General features: G+C 40.5%; 1 protein-coding gene across 5 annotated transcripts in view; it reads left to right on the forward strand.

The window, feature by feature from the left end:
• Positions 1-21505, forward strand: part of ROR1 (receptor tyrosine kinase like orphan receptor 1) — a 382105-nt gene that overhangs the window by 77547 nt on the left and 283053 nt on the right. For 3 of the 5 annotated variants that reach the window (XM_036911299.2, XM_057500282.1, XM_057500284.1), the window contains exon 1: positions 15771-16173. The exons of the other annotated variants lie outside the window; for them this stretch is intronic. In XM_036911299.2, coding sequence (XP_036767194.2) covers positions 15786-16173 — 388 coding nt within the window. In that variant the 5' untranslated portion in view covers positions 15771-15785. Of the gene's footprint in view, positions 1-15770; positions 16174-21505 lie in introns of those variants that run through there. 5 annotated transcript variants of the gene reach the window in all.

Below are 21505 nucleotides of genomic sequence, written 5' to 3' on the forward strand. Positions count from 1 at the left end.
TAGGCTGTAAACTTATAGAGAACAGAGACAAAGCCTTATTCATCCTCGTATTCTTAGTTCATAGCACCAAATTAGACACACAATTAATGCTTTTCTGTAATGAATGAATGAATGGGTTAAGATATTTTTATAAAACTTGAATGTTAGACCCAGAGGTTTCACAAAATAAAACACTAGAGTCAGTTTACTGGACTTTTTCTTACATTTTTCAACTTCTTCTTCAGTGCCCTTCGGTGCTTTGATTCCTTCCATGAGATGGTTTATATAGGGAGCCTGTTTTTTTTTTTATTATCATTATTCAGCTACATTACTTAATATTCTCAGTCATGTTCTTTTCCCTATAGAATCTGTATGAGATGTGAAGTATGTGGAATGATAATGTTGAATGGGAAAAATTAACTCATTTTGATGACTTTTTAGGGGTTCTGACTGCACATGATAGCAAGTAGCTCACTTGCCAGTAGACAGCAGTCCTGTGTTATGTCAGGGGTAACGTGGTAGATCATGTTCAGACGTTTTTTTCTTTGTCTTTTCCTCCAAGTTATGCTGACCTCTCAGGTGAAACTATTCCCTATCTAATAAAAGTCAGAGCAAATTTATGGACCTGCTTCTGACCACTTGTCCTTTATGCTTTAAGAGAAAAAAATAAATCTAGATTAACATTCATAGGCTACTGTTGGACCATGTAAATGGTGGGCAGAGGCCAAATATTCCACCTTTCTTGGTTTGCCTGTCTTTTTCTGATTCCAGCTGTTTGGGGGATGTTGAAGCTATGGAGTGCAGGTTTCTGCAGAGGATGGTAATGTAGTTAGTTCCCTTTAGAAATACAAGCTGTTGCTCTCATTGCCTGCAGGGCCTCCTGCTTTGGCACTGCACAGGAGGCCCAGGTGGGGCTGAGGTGAGGCTGCTAGTGAAAACGTAGCTGTGACACGTCGGGCTGAATCCATTTGGGCCAAGTGGAAGGAGGCCATTCTGTGATGCAAGGCCCAGAGAAATCCTGGTGCTCTCTTTTGTTACCAGTGCTTGGCAATGGCCCTTGCTCAATGCTCCCATGGGTTTTCTCTCATTTTATCATTTATTCAGCAGGTACTTATTAAATAGCTACTCTGTGTTCTGTCCACCATAGACTTCAGGAGTTGCTTAAGACAGCTCATAAATGATTGTGTGATGACTCAGACGTGGGTCTCACCCTCAAGGATCTTGTCACCTTGTAAGAGAGAAACATGAGCCCAAGAGTGGCTGGTCCGCGGGGTATGGCAGGATGCACAGTTAATGGTTTGGGAATCTAGTAGTCTTGGGTTCAAATTCATGGTCTACCACTTCTTAGCTCTTTTGGCTCCAGGCAAGTTACTCAGTCTCATTTAAGTTTGGTTTCTAAATCTTTAAATTGCGAATAATACATTCCATTCCTGGAAGGTTTGCTTTAGGGTTTGAAAAAGCTGGGAAAAGGGTCTGGTGCAGAGGAGGCACTTGATAAATGGAAGCTTTTAAAGTCTTTTTGTAATTGGCCAGGTGTAAAGTCCTGTGCAAGATCAGGGAAGGTGGTCACCATCCACTGGACAGTGGGACAGAAGTGAGGGTATCAGAAAAGGGACCAGGAGTAGGATTTGGGAATGTGGTGAAGGGAACAGAGAAAAACTGTATTTTCTTTTGTCACCCCCCCACAAACTTCTATAAATAGCATTCATTGAATGATTGCAGAGGCTCATGACCTGGCTACGGTGAATAAAATCTCTGCATTAGGGGGAACATCCCTCTGAATCCACTGTCTGCTCAGAGGTGTTTTGGGAAAGGTGCCCAGATCCTAAGATCCCGTTGTTTCTCAGAAAAGGGCATTATAGCAACATCATAACCTGTGAGCTCATGCATGGCAAACCCTCAACTGTCAGAATGATGATTGTGATTATTATGATTATTTGTAACTACTAATAATCTAGAACTGTAGTTTCTCAAAGACACCTCACTCCTTGGTGAGTCTGAACATACTGGCATCAGCCCAGTATTCTTCCACGTCAGCTTGCAGCTCATTTTGCCTGGGCTAACATCTGCCCTCACTCCCAGGTTGTGCGCCTGTGGGCCTGGCCTCTGTGCCAGCCTGTCAAGATAATATGCACCTTACTATCTCTTGTCAGACCTGCTAAGAAGGGGTGTGTGTGCTACAGAACAGGAATAAATAGGAGGTCCTTGCCACAGATCTGACTCACAGTGTTCTCTCATCTCTGCATTCTCTGAGCTGAATCTTGCTCTTCCCCACATTTTATTTTCCAGTATAGAATTTAGCTTTGTGGTGTTGGGTTGTTACGGACCCAACTCTCATTAATTGTAGTTGTAGTTTTGCTAGTTTTTCTTTGAGTAGGAAAGCAACACTTTTGGAAGACCTCATTCTATGTATTATTTTAGAACACTTGTTAGGCTTCCCGAAGAGGTAGTATGCTGTCCATAAGATCTGGGCCCGGAGGCATAGAGCATGATCAAAAGGAATCTTGCAACTGGACGTAGTTCCTCTTGAGAGAGAGAGGTAAGTAAGTAGCCCCAGACAGGCATCCTAACTCAGAATTTTTTCAGTGGTTAATGCTTGGCTGACATGTCACCAAGCTAATTTGTTTAAGCTTGTGTCACATAATCATATACCCTGCATGTAATATGCTTTTGAAATTATTTATTGCACAAATAGTATAACAGAAACTGAATGCAGAACACAAGGAAAAATGTGTGTGGGCCTGCCATTTGTCCAAATCAAACTTAAATACATTTTTGGGTTCATAAATAGTCTCTGTCCACATACCCATTACAATATGGTTGAAACTGTGCTGTCAGTGTTATTTGGTATTCTGTTCTTCCTAGCTTCCCACTCCACACACATCACTATATTATTCACATATGCTTTCAAAAGTAATTATATCTGCGTGCAGACATTTTGCTGTTCTTATAGAACCTGTGGTTTAAACTCTGAGCATCTAGAGGAAGCTCTCACCCCACTTCGCCCAAGTACTTTGTTTTCTTTCCTTGTCATTAGAGGAGGAATTAGGGAGGTAGAAAGAGGGAACCGCCTAGAATTCCTTGTCCACAGATGCCTTTGGTGCCTTTGTCAGGAGCCTTGAGCATTGTCTATCAGAGTGAAACTTCTTGGCCTCTCAACGTTCAAAGAAGAGAATATACTGGGAAACATTTGAGGGGCTCTGGGACATCCAGGAGATAGAGCCCTACATTATTCTTTGAGTACAGGAAGTTAGGTGCCCATACATGCTGATTAATAGATTGATTGATTGATGTACACCTTGATTTATTCTGGAATGCTTTTGCACTTTGGGTTTGACTCGTTGATGCTCTAGACTTTTTCTCTCTCTCTCCTGTAAGAATTTGAGGTATTTCTTTGCAGACCAAGGACAGGGTAGTATCGGGAGAGTAAGGTGATAACTGGAAGCTTTCCATAAGTTCCCAGAGCAGGCAGAATGCATACAATGTTTTCCAAAGGGAGTGAGGAGCTAGAGATGCAACTAGGAGTGAGCGGCAAAGGGAACCAGGGGAGTGGAGAAGAGCAGTGGCTTTCAAGTTAAATAGCAGGACTTCAAATCTTAGCTTTGGCTCTAGTTTGGTGGCCTTGGGCAAATTACCTAACATTTCTGAATCTTTCTATGAGGAAGGTGGTTACAGTACCCATCTCACAAGGTTGTGGTGAGATCAAATTGGATAATGTAAATAATGCATGTAGCACAGTGGCTGTCATAAACAGTAAGCACTCAATGAATGTGAAGCATTCTTTTTTTGTTATTTCCTGTTTCACATTATAATCTTACTGCTTTCCAAACTGGGATCCCAGGACTAGTTAAGACCAGGGTCTGTAAACCATTTTTAGTATTGCATGGTCACTTTAAGAAGCACCTGGTAGAGTCTTTGAAACATGGCACCCACAGGGGAAGAATAACAGAAGGGGTCCTTGTTGTTGAAAAGGTGGGAACTTCCCACTCAGGAAGTTAGCAAGTTCTTTCATGAAAGCTTATGCGTTTCCAGTGCTAATGGGAGTACACAGAAGATGATATGAGCAAAGGACTTGATTGATTGGTACAAATGATCGTTCCTTGTGGAACACGAGGAGTTGATACACTCTGGAGTCCCGAGTGCTCAGTCGAGCTAACTGGCTTGTTGAACGTGCTATCACTGCCAAGTGCCTTCTTGGATTGAGAAAACTGCCAGGCAAATGGAAACCGGTTTCTCTACCCAGCTTCATAGAGCATTTGCTCTAGGCCAACCAGACAGGCTCGAGAAGACATTTGTCTTTACAGTGCTTTTTTTTGTTTTTGCTGTAAATTAAACTGACATCACTTGATTTTGACATTGCAACAAGGTCTCTGAAGACTTAACATTATGTTCATTTTCCCATGCACATCTCACTGGAGATTGATGGATTTACATCAACATGGAAACTGGTTGGAGTGGAAACCATCCAGAAAACGATTAGGGAGCTTGAAGCTTTCTGAAACTGGGCACAGCTAGTATTAAGTCATTATTGTTTTAATGAAACTTGTCTTAGCTGGGGTCTCTTAACTGCTTGTTTTCCAGTTTAGTATTGAGTCACTGATTTACACTAATGAGACACTGTCAAGATTAAACACCAGTCTTATACTGTGTTTGCCAAAGTGTACAATCTAACCTGAAATGTGGCCTTGCAAAACCCTCTGTATTAAACTTGGTTGAGAAATAGAAACAAACAAACTGGTTTCAATAGAAACTGTCAGCATCACATCTGGAAAGAAATTCATAGTAAATATATTTTATATTATAACAGGGTGGTCTATAGTAAGTTCCTTCAGTAAACAGCTAAATATCACCCTTCCCTGGTAAATTTGCATACTCACATGTCTTGTGTGAAATGTTATACACATCAACTTTTGATGATCTTGTCTGTGGATTACCCACTATGAGACTTATCCCTTAAGAATGGGAAGCAGCAATGCATAGTGGAAAGAATGTTGGCGTTGGAGTCACACATATGTAGTCTTGAGTCCCAGGTTCCTTCTTGCCCAGTTATGTGGCCAGATAAATTCCTCAACCTCTTTTTGCCTTGATTTTTCTCATTTGTCAAAGAGGGTGGTGATATTAATAGGGCAGTGCTGTAGAAAGCTTTCGTAGAGGTAATGAAGTAGATAATGTAGCATTCTCACATAGAGTTAGTGCTTGCTTAAGGGGACATTTAAAAGACATGCATATCATCCAGTTGAATTTCTCCCAGATTTGTCCAAGGCCCCCAGCCTCCCTTGGCCTTCTCTCCCATTATCAGTGTGAGTTCTTGAAGGCAGTCCAATTTTGTCATTGGTTCAGAGGGAGGAAAATAATTAGGAAGGCAAGCCTAGTGCAAAAGAACAGATCTATCTTGCTTCAGGATCAAATACAAATTTGATTGTTTTCGGATTGTCTATTATTTATCTTTCACTTCTTCCCTTCATTAGTGGTGTTAATGGAGACATAGTTATCTTAATTTGTTAGTCATAATCTCTTGGTTTCTTCAAATCCCACAATAATAAAAATAGGTTATGTTTTCATGATTTCTTTTGGCGTCCGAAAACCAAAGAAAGTCAGTGAGAGGGTAGGAGATGATTGGAGAGGTTTACATTCCCAGGATTATCCGGGTATACTTATGATTTTATTTTTATGGAGACAGTATTCCCATATTCCTTTATTTTTATGGAGAAATATTTTCTGTCAGTTTCTCTCCTTTGGAATTGGAGATAACGGTAAGTGATGGGAGAGACACACTCTGAGCTGCTTTCACCAAATCCTGCTACGATTTCTCTTTGTGCTTCTGAAGTCCTGTCGAAGCTGCGTGCAGACGTTGGCCTCCACTGATGTGTTTGCTTCTAGACTTAGAGTGGAGTTTGCATGCCTCTGTTTGAGTGATTCCAGCTACTGCTAAACACTGTTTCTGTTTCAAATAGTATTTATTATAAACTATAAAGTAAGATATTTTTAGTTGAGAGATCTTGTTTCTCACTCGCTACTCTCACTCCCTCAAATAATTCTTTAAAAAAAACAAAACAAAGCAACAAAAACCTGTATGGAGAAAACATCCAGAAGAAGGGAACAGCCTTAGTCAAAGCCTTTTCCTGTTAGGTGGTAGAATCCTGTTACCATCCTTCTGGTTGCTAGTTTCAGTTGTTTTAGACTGATTCATGCAAATCTCTCAGTCCCATTGATGGAGACTAAAAGAACAAGTATCGCTAAAAACTCTCTCAATTGGTTCAGGAGAAATATTCTTTACCTATGGAAAATTCATTATTCTATCTAGAAGAATGCCTTGAAATAGAATAAGATTTTATGTGTTTTAGCAAATAGTACATTGTTCCCCTAAAAAAGGAACTAAAAAACCTTAACAAAAATCATTCTAGTAGTAACACTGAAATATGTATGCATCTTCATTTTAACAGAGAATGCAGTAGTAATGCATGGGACATACTGTCTGACTTAAATTTAAAACTATTGCAGTGGTTTTGATTTTTTTTTCCCATTTGGAAGTGGTCATATTATGGAATGTGTCTATAGATCTTGACCTCTGATGCTTCTCCTGACTCAGAAATTGGAAAACATTTTGCTAGAGGGGCCAATGGCAAGTGCCTGTCACTGCTGTAAACTGGGCCCAGGGCTGATGTTAGGAGCTGGTTCTGTGGCCCCGGGAGACCTGGGACGCTGATACCATGGTTTCTTGCTCAGTGTAAAACATAAAAAACACATCTAGGAACAAGATGACTATTAATGAAATATACTAATAAACTCATTAACAAAAGAGGAATTTGAGGAGAAGGAAATTGCATTTTTCCTAAATAATTACTCTTGTTTTAGAAGGCAAGTAGTCCTTTGGCTTATTTTCAAAGTGTGATATGTTTTACTGTTTTTCAAACTTGTCATATTCTCAATGTAAAGCCCACTGAAAACATTCTTTTTTGGGAGGCTGCTGCTTTTGGCCTCTTAAAGATGATCCAGGGTTGTAATTTGTGAGGATTTTTAGGCATTTTTTTAATACTGATAGTGCAAGAGAGGATTAATGGATCTTAGCAGAGCCGCAGAGGTCCCGTGTCCCACGTACCACCCAGTGCAGGAATCTTCTCTGCTATCTGTCCTTCCCTCTTTCAGTGGATTGCACTGAGTGAGCAGATCTTCCACTTCTGAAATGCAAGAGTTATTAAGCTACGGAGCTTTTCCCCCATTTGACACATACTGGCTACTTAGTAATAATTGATGAACAGATGAATGATAAATGAGTTAGGTCCTAGGCTGCTTCCTACACCTTCTTAGGGAGGTTATGGCCTTCTTGACATTTTAGGGAGATGGTACCTGTGTGCTCTGGAAGTTTCCTTTCCAGGCCAAACAATTTCACTTACTCCATACATTGTTTCCTTATTTTCTCTCCTTCTTGTTTCCTGCTGGACAAGTTCCAATTTGTCAATGTTTTCCTTAAAATGTTGTAAAAATACCTGAACGAAATGCCCCAGGTATAGTCAGGTAAGCACAAAGCATAGTGGAGCATTTCTTTTATGGTTCTGAACTCTGTTATTATCCTACTAATGGAAAGAATTTATTGGCTCTCTTGGGGCCACCATACAGATGGATAGTGGAATGGCAAAGAGAACAACTTGGGGCCAGCTGCCTGGGTTTAGATCTAGATTCTGTTACTTATGAAAGGTATGACCCTGGGCAAGTTGCTTAACCTCTCTGTGCTTGGTGCCTTCATCTGTAAATTGCAGGTAATCATAGTACTTATTTTGTAATGTAATTATAAACAGCAATTAATTAATTTATGTCACGTGCTTACAAAACAGTGCCTACAACAAAGTAAGCTCTTGGTGTTGGCTTTTACTGAACTTACAGTGGAAAATCCTGTGATCTTGCTATCTGAAGTGCAATTAACTTTTTAAATGAGGCTTTAGAATTAGGGAGGCTGTATTTAATTCCTATCTCTGCCAATCCCTGTGTGTTCTTGAGCAAGTCACTTCACCTTTCTAAGTTTCTGTTTCCTCATCTACAAACAGGGCATAAAGAATAAAAATAGTATTTTCCCTGAGGATTGATGGAGAAGGGAAGACTGATTGAGAAAACATGCATAGTGCTTGGCACACAGTAAGTGCCCTGGAAAGGTTTTCTAATGTCACTTGAACTTTTGAGCCCTAATTAAGATCCTTGAGGACAGTGGCCATAGTTTACTTATTTGCTTTTGTTTTTTCTCTACTTGGTATGCCCTCTGTATAAGGACTGCTAAATTAAAAGAGTAAATATTTAAATTGAGTTCTCCCTTTGGATCTTACCTTGGATAAGGGGAAAAATGAAATTCTTTAAGCTACTTAAAACTGTACTCTCAAGTCATGGTGGTATTTGTTCTGAAGAATGTCTTTTGTTTGCCACTGCGTATTGTCTAATTTACTTGGGCTTCAAGATAAATAGACTTGCTTGATCACTTCTCTCCCCGCTTATTGCTGTCTAGAATTTCCAGGGACTATTGAGGCTGGTCACTGCACTGCCCACCAGCTGGAGGCCTCTCTTGCCTTTCAAATGGCCAGTGAGGTGGGTAAGTAATCAGGTGAGTGACAAAGGTCATAGCCAATTTTCTAGGGAGTCTGTAATTCATTTTTCTTGTGTCCCTGAACCTTTAAGCAAGTGAGCTTTAAGGTTCTTGAGAAAGTTGGACACAGTTTAAAAAAAAAATGGTTTATAGTTATTAATGTTTTCAAGTCTTGGTTGGATTTTAAAGGTGGGTTAAACTGCTAAAGTGAATATAAATTAAAACCAGTTAAACAGAGGAGTCCCTCGCCCATTCTGTCTTTGGTGTGCTTAGAATTCCATAAATTTTATGGGTTTCAAAATACTTGCCTTGTTTTGAATGTTTCTAATAAGGTGGAGTGAAGTGGCCTACACCTCATGAGATATGGAACTGTTACCCAGGAATGCTGTTTGGCGCGCACATAAAGAAAGTACTGGTCTCTTGATTCATAAAAAATGTGTGGCTCATTTCCCTGGGACATGTGCATTATTTTCACAGAGGAATTTCATTTTTCACTCCCTCCCACTTTGTGCATCACTTGCACACGTTTGTAATTCAACGATGATTTCCACAATTTCTGCTCCCTCCTCTTTGAAGGCACCTTAATCCAAGTAACCAAAGAGAGATTATGTGGAGAGGAGGAAAATTTTCTTAAATGCTTCATTTTCCTGCATTTAAGGGGCATAGTGAATTTGAGAAATGGTCTGAGTGTAGCCCAGATGACTCAATGCAATTATGAAACAAATTGGGAACTGTTTCCATGGTGGGGGTGCAGGGTTTGTGGAGAGGGAGTGAGTGAGAGGGAAGACATGTGTTTACGTCAGCCCTTTCTTTTGTTTCTTTTCTTCCTTTCTCTTTTACTTTCTTCTTCCTTTTTGCAGTCTCAAGGCTATATTTTAGGTTGGCTGTACAGAAATAAGATCACGTTGCACAGCCTTGTCGTTGAAACCAAAATACACCAACTGGAAGACAGCATAGCTCACCAATGAGAATCTCGTGTACTGCACTCCTACTTGTCAATGAGGTTGCCAGAGAAAAGTAAATAGCTAGTTTAAGCTAAGAAAGCAATGACTCTTTTCTGCAATGAAAATAGCATATTTTCTTCTGAAAAAGTACTCTTAGAAAATGAGAGCATGCAAGGATTAGTGCCGATTTCTCTAGTTTAGATGCCGAGCTTTCTGTTTTCTAGTGAAGCAGGATCATTGCCCTTTGGGTGCTTGATGTAATGGAAAGAGCAGTGGCCTCCAGTTCTGTTCATATATTCTGACACCAAGACCTGAAGAGGTCTTGCCTAATTAGAAAGAAAAATTCCTCTGGGAGGAGAGTTAAATTACTCTAGGTGGAAAGCAATAATGGTTAAAAATCTGCCTCTGGAATCAGACCTGCAAGAATTCAATAGCTAGCTTGGCTATTCAGTGTGTGAGTAGGGTAAACTACTCAATCTGAAGCTCAGTTTCCTCATCTGCAGGCTGGGGATAATAGCACACACGACCTGATGTTATTGTCATGATTTAGTGACGATGTGTATAAGGCAGGAGAGTAGAATGTGGCATGTGGGAAAAGTAAAAAGCTTGATAACTTGTCGTTTTTATCCCTCATTTGTGAAGTATGCTGAGAGGACTGGCCTTGGAGGGAGGAGGGTGGGGAGCAGTCTGTGGAAAGGTTGGATGGGAGTGTGTGCAGATAACAGAAATTCTTTATATAGTGTGGCTAGAGGCTGAGTAAATAGCATTTTTGTCTTACTGAAGGCCAGAGGAGACTTCTATATATTTTCTTTGCTATTTCTAGAGAAAATTTAAGGGATATTGATTTTTAGGGAAGACTTAAGACTTCCAATTTATTTCTTATTATTTTTTTAATCACCTTTTACTTCTATATTTCCAGTTTTTGTATAAAGGAAGCACATAGACTTCCAATTTAAAGAGGACAATTTAGCAGCTGCTATATTCAGGAGAAACAGTTTATTAGAAATTTGGCAGAGGTGGGGAAATATTAAAAGAAAGATACTGGAAGCTTTTGATCCATGCTGTCAAAGTTTGTAAACTCTGGGATGAATTTAGTAAGAACATGTCACATCAGACAAAGACTCTCTCCTCCTTGAGGCTGAGGGCTGTGCGCGTGTGTGGCTTTAATGCCTTTTGGGTGAGTGAGGCTTTTTACCCTGAAGCCTGGACTTATTCTCAGTCACCACATTCCCTCTCTGTGAGCACTTATTAAGCATTCATCACAGTTTGGTACTTTTCTATACTCACGTCTTTACTGCTTGCCTTCTCTTTCGCAAGACTGGAAACTCCTTGCGGGTGGAGACTCTAGTGTTTTGTCACCACTGCGTATGAAACGTGGTGTGTCTCAGGTCCTCCACATTCATTTGGTGAATAACTTCATTTATTAATTCATTTCTTCTCTACAGGGATTGACAACCTAAAATATTAAAACTTACTGAAAGAACAACTTAATTTAAAGGCAAGTAAACCATCACAGGGAAAAACAGAAACCACAGGAAAATGTGTCAGGTCTTAGCTGAGCAGGAACATAAACTTTGGGCAAAACTTACTGGCTTGCTTTATTACTTACTTAATTATGCATATAAATATATATATATATAAATTAATTGATTCATTTCCTCTTGATAATAAGGAAGGCAAAAAAGCAAACCCAGACAGATCACTTAACTCTTATTATCTGGTAAAAGGAAACTCACTTGTGGTAACAACTGATTCCTGGTATTAAATTTATACTGAAAAGGAAAAGATGAATCTATAAAGGAAAAAAAAAACCTAACTCCTCTCTCATCATGGATGATGTCTTCTGTAGTGGTTTTGCCAAAGGGAAAGGGTCTGTGAGAGGGAGTGAGGCTAGATGAGGTGGAAATTAAGGCCTGTGTATAACTTCGAGAGAACTTTACACAACTAGGGAGATGATCTGTGCTGACATGAGGGTTAAGGCCACAGACGTGGGACCACCTCACTTTCTGGCAGCATTTCTTAGGTATGTTCTGTGGGACCCCAAGTATTCTGTGGGAAGAAAGAGTTTTCTCATCAGATACATTTACAAAACTTGCTGTTGAAGATGTAGAGTCCACATCAGCAAATAAAGACCTTGAGAAGTCTTACAGCAAAGAAGTGTTGTTTAGCTGTTTTACCTACCATTTTCTAAACTTACTTGACCACAGAAAACATTATTATGGAACTTCTTTCAGAACAGACCTGGGGACATGTTAATTTAGGAGTTGGAGGGGTAAAAAAGAACCAACATATGAGAGCAAAGTAGAGTGATACACTTTACTGAGAAAAAGTTGAAACAGAATTAAAAAAAAATTGTAGTAATTGAGGTAGGGTGGGGATGGCTAATAAATGAAGGTTAGGAGAGTGAGGGTCTTCCCTTGATGAAGAAGTGTGAACCACACTCATTTCATAGAAGGCTCTGGTCATTAGGAAGACAGGTTGGTGGGTGTGAATTCAGGGTCTACCATGTCTCAGCCAGTGACCATGGAAATTACCTAATGTCTTGATGCCTGCTTCCTCATGTGTGAAATGTGGGTAATAATAGTAATAAATACAAGGGTTTTCAAATAGTTAAATGTAATAAATGCTTGTGTAATGCTGAGAACAGTCCCTGGTTCAAAGTAAGAGCTTAATAAATACTGGCTACTATTAGTAGTAGTAGTATCGCTGATTAAACAATGCCAAGGAATTAATAAGCACAAAAAGATTAGAGTCTTTTCCTCAGAACAAAATCTAGGAACTTCTGATACCCAAATTATTCTTCTCATGGGGCCGAAACCCTGAGCAGAGAACCACACCGTGTGATCCTGCAGTGTTACTGTGGAATATAGGCAAGTACCTCCAAATCCATGATTATAATTAGTCCTGATGTCTTCTTTGACAATCCTCTAAATTGTTTCTTTAAAAGATACTTTCCCTGTAAAAGAATTTGAGCCTATTAAGTTTACTTATGAGTTAATTTAAACTCTGTTGGAGTTGTTTGTTCTCTTGTTGATTAGTTCAGGCTCATTCTGATTTCTGCAATTTGAATCAGGAGATGGGATGTCTGACTTTTCTAGCTACTCCATAGACCAGGGTGAATAACAGCCATCCATTCGCTTATCCATCTGTCCATTCAACAGACATCTGTTGATCACCTACTTCTAGCCAAGTACTACTAACCACATCTAATTTACTCAGCATCTTCACAAAGTCCCAGAACGGAGTTGAATATAATACTAGGAATTCTAAAGAGGCTTCTAAATAAGTTATTTTTGAAAAGAAGGGGACTTTGCTCTACCTTAACTTTCTTAACCTTTTCATTTACAAATTCTCTTCTGTGCACATTGTAACTCAGAAAAGTAACACTGGAAGTTAGATTAAGATCTAGACTATCCATTCCATAGGTAGAGATACAAAAAGAAGGACTAATTACTAAATAATTAATAGTAGTCGGCGATGAGCCAGCCCTAACTGGACCTTTACGTAAGTACAACTGACCCTAGATGTGTCCCATGGGCTCTTTAACAATACTGGAGTGTGATAATTAATGAGTCTCTTTAGGAATTTTTCTTTTTGGTTCAAGTGACTGTCTCTGAAGAGTATTTCATGGGGAAGCAACCTTCATTATACAGATTTCTTATAGATAAAACTTTGGCAGACCTATTTTCAACATTGGCATTCAGATCTCCTAAAATTACTGTCAGTTAATGGATATTTGGGTACATAAAGCTGGGAAGTCAGTCAAATTGATTCCGGACCTGTAAGGTCCTACATGTACATGTATTAAATGAGGTCTGTGAATACCAAGACCAATCAGGCCAGCCCTTTCAGGGAACTCTCTTAAGAATCAGGTGGAGAAGGTTCTTCAGCAATGCCCAATTATTATTCTCTAGTGTTAATCACAATTAGTGCAGATGGCCCACTCTTGCCACTACCAGAGCTGTTTTGTTTATGGAGATCTTATATGTACATGGGGAAATTCATTTTCTAAATGCTAGATCTCTGGTAAACAAAGTCATTCTATTCAGCAAACAGTGATTGAGCTAATTTTATGCCAGGTATGTTGCTAGGCCTAGCAATGCAAAGGTGAATGAAGCATGGTGTCTGCCCTTAAGGAAATTAGAAAACAGGATAGAGTTTCAACTTGAGTGTCAAATCCAATCAGTTAATTGGTAGCAGCCACCTGGCGGGTTGTGTTGGGAAGAATTCTGAGTCTTCATCTGGCCTTAATGATTGATTAGTACAATCTTCCATGAGGGTAGGACAGGGGATCATGGCCGATGTACTGCCCATTTGCTGTTCGTAGTCTCCTGGGAAGCTGAGGCAGCTGCAGCTCAGTGTGTTGGGTGGTGTACTAGAGGGTCATACCAGATACTCTGGGAACACCTAAGTCCGCCTGTGGAGCAGAGAGTGGATTCATAGGAACTTGGAGCTGAGACTTGAAAATTGAATATGAGTTCATCAGGTGAACAAGCAGGAGAAGGGTGCTGTAGGCAAAAGAGGCTAAAACATGGAGGCATGAGATAGTAGATGTGCCTGGGGACAGATAAATTGTTCCTTGTAACAGAGAATGAATAGCTTTGCAAAAGACAGATCATAAGTAGTTTGGATGTTAAAGCCCAGAAGGGCAATGAAATAGCACCAAACAATACTGATTCCTTCATAAATATTAATATGGAAAGAAGGCTCTAGTGGCACCCTTTAGAGTTCTGGCATCTAGCCTGTTCTGTTCAACTTTTATATCAATGACTTGATTAGACAAAGATGACATACATGCTGATCAAATTAGCAGAAGACACAGTGGCAGGTTGCTGAATCTGTAGATGACTTAATCTGAAGCCAGATGGCTCAAACAGCTTGAATATCAAACAGCTTGACCCCAACCAGATACTATTTCATAGGGAAAAATGTAAAATTTCATTTTATTTCAAAATCATTTCAAAAACAGGATGAAGGAATGTGTGGCCTGGCAATAACACACATGAAAGGGTTGAATTGGGATTGTAAACTTGGCTAGTGTACACAGTGTGATATGGCCACAGAGGGAAAATAGTAATGATACACAGTGTTCAGAAAATAGTAAAGGTGCACAGTGTTCAGAAAGAGTCATAATAATCCTGCCCTATTCTTCTGTGTTCAGACCATATTCAGAAGGAATGTTCATTTTTGTAAAGAAATTTAAAGATAAAAACCGCCCAACTGGCATGTGTCCTGGGCAAAACCACCAGGATAGGGAGGTAGTTTGATGATTTTGATGTTGCTAAACCTGGAAAGACAAAACACAACAATCGTCCTCAAATATTATGAAGATTATTGGTGGCATAAGAATTAGGCTTATGTTGTATGGAATTATGAAAAATGGACAGATATTTATGGAAAGCAAATTTCAGCTCAGTTTCTGGATGAAGCCTCCAGTGGTGCAGTCCTCCCTAAAGTGGAAAGGGCAAATGTAAGTTTCCTCTCCCTGAAGTGGTGATGCAGAGAATGGGTTAGCACTTGCTGGAGATATTATAGAAGGGATTTATATATTATCTAGGGGTTTGGACCCATAGGCCCTTCTAACTCAGAGATTTTTTTTTTATTCTACAGGAAGAGATATCCCAAACTGTTTCGCTGAAGCCAGAGAACAAACATGAATAATTTTGAGCTCAGCCGTTAAGTTGACTCTCTTGGTGGAGTTGACTTCTTGTTGGGGCAAGTTTCTTGATCTGCTGTGATGGCAGCAGAGCCTTTCTGCCCCTGTCTGGCCCATCCCTGTTTCATTCGTAGTATGCCCATCTTCTGTTTAAAAACAAAACAAAACAACTCCTCCTCCTTCCCAGGCTTTCTAGGCCGCACATGTCAAAAACACCCTATAAAATATTTGCCCAGAAAAGAAAACACCTTCCTAAAAAAATACTTGAGGACAAGACACAAAAAGGCCCATTTCCCAGCTCTGAGCTTTTGTTAAAACCTGTGTTATGGCTGAGTGCAATGAGCTGGCCTCAGAGAAAAGGCCAGACAGTACGAGGGAGTCCTTTTGCTGACGGGTGTTCTGCCTTTGCAACTGTGTAGCTCGTGTTGACTCTGGCTGCCAGCACCACGTCAGATGTTCTGCCAGCTTCTGTTCTGAGTCTGATTTCTCACGCCAGGTTCATCTCATTCTTGCTGAATAAATGAGGCTCCCACCGTCCTGACGCCCCTGGCCCCTCCTCTAGGAGAGGTCCGCATCTCCGGGGAGAGGCCCGCATCTCCGGGGAGAGGCCGCCCTTGTAGATGGGGTGGCAGTGCGCATGTGCGGTCTCTGGGACAGCCTCCGGCCGGGCGGAGGGGAGGAAGCAGAAATGTGCCCTGTGCTCCAATCCAGCTCCTGCTTACGCTTCTTCCCAAACTTGCCTGTTAGTCACCTGTTTATACTGTCGTCAGAATGCTTGGCTGGGCAATATAGCAGGGGCAAAGCAGTGCAGGGAACACCACAGGTTTTGCTCAAGTGGAGTGATCCCTTCCTGAGTTACAGGCACTCTGGGGCTTTGGTGCAGACAGAGGCTGATCTTATTATTTTCACACTAATGGCCAGTAGGCAGCTGAACTCTCTGTACTCCTTGGCTGTCCCCTCTTGTGGTTTCCACAAGGAGCATGGTGCCACGGGCTTTCTGCGGTCGGCCGCCTCACCTCTTCACGGTTAGTATTCCCACCTCTGTTCCTGGGCACGATTTGTAAAGACTGGTGGAGCTGCCCCTCTGCAAGTGATGTGAGGGACACGGGAAGACCAGCTTGTCTCAGTATCTTCTCTCACGGACCTGTCCCATGCCACAATCCTGGGAACTCAGAGGTCTCCAAGCCCAACCCTTTCACTTTGGCAGTGAAGAAACTGAGGACCAGAGAGGTGAAGGAAGTGGCTCAAGGTCACACAGTTAGTTGGTGACAGCATCTGAACCCTTGGCCTCTTGAATCACAGGGATTTTTTTTTTTCTAACAATTCTTTTCTTACTGTTTCAATGACGTGTGTGTGTGTGTGTGTGTGTGTGTGTGTGTGTGTGTGTGTGTGTGTGTCTCCCCACCCCTCATTTTGATTGAGAGGTAATTGACATACATCACTGTATAAGTTTAAGGTTTGATTTACATATATTGTGAAAGGATTACTACAATAAGTTTAGTTAACATCTATTACTTCGTATGGATACAACGAAAAGAAAAAGAAAAAAAGATAAATTTTTTTTCCTTGTGATGAGAGCCTTTAGGATTTACTCTCTTTACAACAGTGCAGCAGAGCAGACTCGAGTCCTCTGGGTGTGAGCCCTCCCTGCACTAGAAAGCACATCTCTTTTTGGGATGCATTCTTTCTTGGAAAATGAGGTAGTTGAAGTAGATGGTGTCTGAGGTTCTTGGTAGCTCTGACATTCTAGTTCTCGGGCCTTGGAGTTAGAGATTTTAGACATTGTTTTCACTACTTGATAAGAATCTGGGAAGGTCTGTGATATGTAGTATTTTGTAATTCTGCTGAGGCAAATGAGTCCCATAACAGGCAAGTAAGCCTAGCTAACTATCCAATCTCCATGCTTCACTTCATGGCACTGTGAACCCGGAGACACAGAGGTCTCTGGATCTTCTGCAGATTGTTGGTGTCCAGAGGCTATTCCAGTTTCCCCTTAGATTTACAGAAAGAAAATGTTTTCCTCCTAGGGTTCATATTTCTCCTTTTCCAAAACAGACTTATTTTAAAAGTTAGGAAAAAACCCCACATACTCATCCACTCACTTTCACGCTGGCAGAGATGCAGCTGGAATGTGGAACCTTGAGCTACCCCAGGCCTTGCTGCATCTCCATTAGGCTGATGGGAGCAGAAGTGAAGTTTGAGCGACTGAATTATTATGGTTACCTGGATGGATATAGGATGTTTTTCTATTCTGTGTAAAGAAGGATGGAAGGATCCTGACCCTTCCACACTCCTTCCTCCTCCAAAATGAATTTCTTGTTTGAGGGGTTAGATTGACAGCCCAGGAGACTGAGGTCTTCTGTCCTCACTGGGGCAGGTTGGGCAATGGCCCAGGTGGGTGGCTCAGAGCATGTCCCTGGAGGGTGGGCACAGACCACTTCTAGGGGATACGGGGAAGGTTGTCTGAGGGCCTTGAGGAGCTCACTAGCCTTTGCCCTTTGTTTTCTGTTTGGTTGGGGTTTTCCTGGCAGGGCATAGGGTGGGGTGCTGGTGGTGGCAGGCTATGACTGTCTACTCTGAGTCACTGTGCTTTCTTCCCTGAAGAATATATGGAAGGAGGAAGAGGAGAGTGGGCTTGAGGTCATGTCAGAGGACCAAAGTTTTGGTTGAATATGTGAGGTATTTTTTTGCTTTTGTTTATTTGTATCATTTTTATTGAGGTATAATTAATATAATTAAAATTTATGTTAATTTAAACACTTAAAATGTGTTCTTTTCCATCCATTTTAACACTGTGTCTACTTGCGAAACCACTACGTAAAGCAAGTGACAGAACTTTTGCATCATTCCAGAAAGTTCTCGTGCTCCTTTTTCCAGTCAGTCCTATCTCTTGTCCCTCCCCCCTCACTTTTGTGTATCTCTGTGGATTATACACAGGGCCATTTTAAAGAACATGTATTCACTGCCACCTGTGTAAATCTAAGAAGGGTTTTATTTTATTCAGGACTATGCTTTCAAATATCAGAAGACTGGAAAGAACAGCATTTCTTCTTACCTTGAACAAATACTTTGACATGTTGGGCCTTGATGACCTCTTCTCTAAAATGAGTTTAATAATTCCTATTACACAGCAGGGAGTGGAAAGAATAATAGCTCACATTTATTGACCACTTACTATGTGCCAGGCACCCTTCCAAATACTTCATTATCTTTTTATCTTAGGGTGAAACAATACCCCAAGATGAGTACTGCTTTCCCTGTTTTCCACGTGGCAAAATTGAAGCTTAAAGAGTTGAAGTAACTTGCTTAAGGCCACAGGGTGGTCACTGTGATTCAGTCAGGGGACTGTGTCTGGGGCTTTAACCCAGAGGAGATCTATGAATGAAGGACTCTTGTTAATTGATATAACAGATAAGTAGAAGTTCATTATTATTTAAAGGCAGTATCTATTGGTTAGAGAGTAGAGTCTTCCTTTTTTCTTTTTCATTGCCTTTTAAATATTTACATAGAAAAATTCGGTCACTCTTCAGAATTCTTGACATCAGTGGGATCTGCAAATTAGAACTGTAGGTGCTAAGATTAGGTCTTGGGCTAACAACAGGAACTATGAAAACAAATCTATCATTAAGATTGAGGACCTTCTACTAGTTTCTTTCCCAGAGAAAACTGGTGAATCTAGAATAAAATAATACTGTTATTTTATGATGTATAATTATTAACAATAACACAAGTTTTAAATGATAATATTATTATTAATAATATAATTTTAATTTTCAAAACAACCATTTGACCACCTAACATGTTCCAAGCATAAGCTTAGCATTTGACATACATTATTTCGATCTTCACTCTAACTGTACACAATAGGCATTGTATTAGTTATCTAACACACAACCCTCAAATGTAGAGGTTTAAGACAACAGACATTTATTAACTCACACAGTGTCTAAGGATCAGGGATCTGTAAGTGGCTTAGCTTAGTGCTTCATGAGATTAAGTCAATTTATGGGCTGGGTCTGCAGCCCCAAAGGCTGGACTGGGGCTGGAAGTTCTGCTTCCAGGCTCACGCAGTGACGCATGAACATCTGAATAGGGCTGCTCACAGCTTGGCTTTCCCTAGAGTGAGTGAGGAGAGAGAGAATGCCCAACATGGAAGCCACAGTAATTTATAACCTAATCTCAGAAGTGGCATGCCATGCCGCTACTTGTGCCCTATGTTCTCAGTGTAGAGACTAACGTTGCCTGATAAAACAGTAAAATGTAGAAGGGTACTATGCTAGGGTGTAGAAACCAGGAGGTGGGTCTAATTGTAACCATCCTGGAGGCTGGCTTCCATAGGCATCATTAACCCCATTTTACTGATGAGAAATAGATGCTCAGAGAGGTTCAGTAAATTCCCAAGTTGTGTATCTAGGCAGTGAGTAAGCTGGGACTTGAGCCCTGGTCTGTTTGACTGCATTACCTGTATATATACTTTCCATAACGCCCGATATAGGGGAGCCTGCAAAAGGCACAGAACACATGCAGACCTGGCCTTGGGTATCCTAGCATGTTCCTGATTTCTGTTTGCCCACAGGTACCTGCCTTTATAGTTAGTCTGTCTATCCCTGAAAAGCTGGGCATAAACTAGAGATTTGCAAGTTCAATTTTATTTAAAATATATTGTGGCAGTTCAATATTTAAAAGACTTCTGCTTACATCTTCCTGTGCCACTCTGTTGGCAATTTGTAATTGGTTTTTAAATAACTATTCAAATATTGGAGTACAGCAGTAAATAGTATTGTATTTGCACAAGAATGAAGCTACCAGGAGGAGGGGAAAATTTTGCATTTCTCCTCTAGGGTAAGTGTGGTACTAAATCTGATTTTAAGGTATTTTGAGATCTATGGAGGACACTAATAAACCAGATGGAAGTCTAGTCATGTTTAAGATTCTAGAGGGTTGGTATATAGATGTATTTTCCCAGATCATCCCAAGCCACTCTGGCTTACCACAGCCAGAAAAGGACATTTTTATAGTTGCCTTCACTGCAGAAAGACCTGACCACTGAGATAAATCTCCCTGTCATGACCTACTTAAGGGAATTTCATTTTAGGGGAAGAATTCAGGGAGATTATAGGGTCTCTAGCTGGTCCATTAAAAACATAAACATTTATCCACTTTTTAATGCCCATACCAAACAACTAATAAAAGTTAGACATACCTCTCAAGCACCTTTTCTTTGGAGATCTTGGGATATTTTACAAAGGAAAATGTCACCTTCCTAGTCCTGGTCACCAGTCTTTTTATTATTAATTTGCCAATTTGCCCTAGTTATGTTAAGGGAACTCTTTACTCATTCACTCACTTACCATTTATTTTATACCTATTCTGTGCTAGAAGTATTAGCTATAAAATTCCATACTTGATAGTAGGGATAGAAAAGATGAAAAAGATTAATTTTCTACCCTCATGGAGCTCACAGTCCAGTGGGACATCCTAACAAAGACTTAGTTATAACCCAAGGTATTGGTTCATTATAAATCACAGGGAAAAGAGTACTTTATTCTGAACAGGAGGTGCTGGAAGATTTCCCAGAGGTGAGGAGGAGGAGTTTGCTAAAAGAAGAAGCAACAAAGGAAAAATGGAGGGTTAGGATGGTGGTGGAGGACTTCCAGGCAGAGGAAGTCATTTACAGAGATAGAGGGGAGACAGCATAGCCCATGTGGGAGCAAGTTGCCTGGACCCTAATTGTTGACTGTCTGTACTTTATACATTTTCAGCAACTGGAATGCTGTATTTCTCTAGGACTGTTCAAATACAAATGCTTTGTCATCTACTCCAAAAGATGTAGTATATAGTAAAGAGCTCAAAACTTGGCAGCTTTTATTGTATTCTCATTACTGTGATTAAAAATATTATAAAACAATGTTTTCTTTTTGGTATTCATCATGACCCTTAGTGACAGAGGATAGGACTTAGTGCTCCCCTAAGTCGGATACTGGAGCGTGTTATATTGCACTGCTTCCTGTTAATCAAACCCACCAAGTGCTGATTCTCAAAGTGTTCTGCAGATTTGCAGCAGTCCCAAGTTCCAGTTGGTTAAGAAGTCCTCCTGTGCTCAATTTATAACATTAAGATTTCTCTCTCTTTGCATCATGAGGCCCTGTTAAAAAGAGCAAAGCAAAGATCTTCTCCTTTTTTCATGGTGTGTCAGAAATAACCCCAAAGAATGTTAGAGTGATGGATGTGAAAATTCTTTGGAAAATGATTACAAGTCAAGTGACTGGAAGGTGGTGGTGAGGAGTCCTTTGTCTGAGGCATTCAGAGCTGATGGAGGCGGCTTACCTCGAAATACATACCTTGTAGGAAGACCCA

This window comes from Manis pentadactyla, chromosome 4 (assembly GCF_030020395.1).
Source record: "Manis pentadactyla isolate mManPen7 chromosome 4, mManPen7.hap1, whole genome shotgun sequence".
NCBI classification, from domain to species: Eukaryota; Metazoa; Chordata; class Mammalia; order Pholidota; family Manidae; genus Manis; species Manis pentadactyla.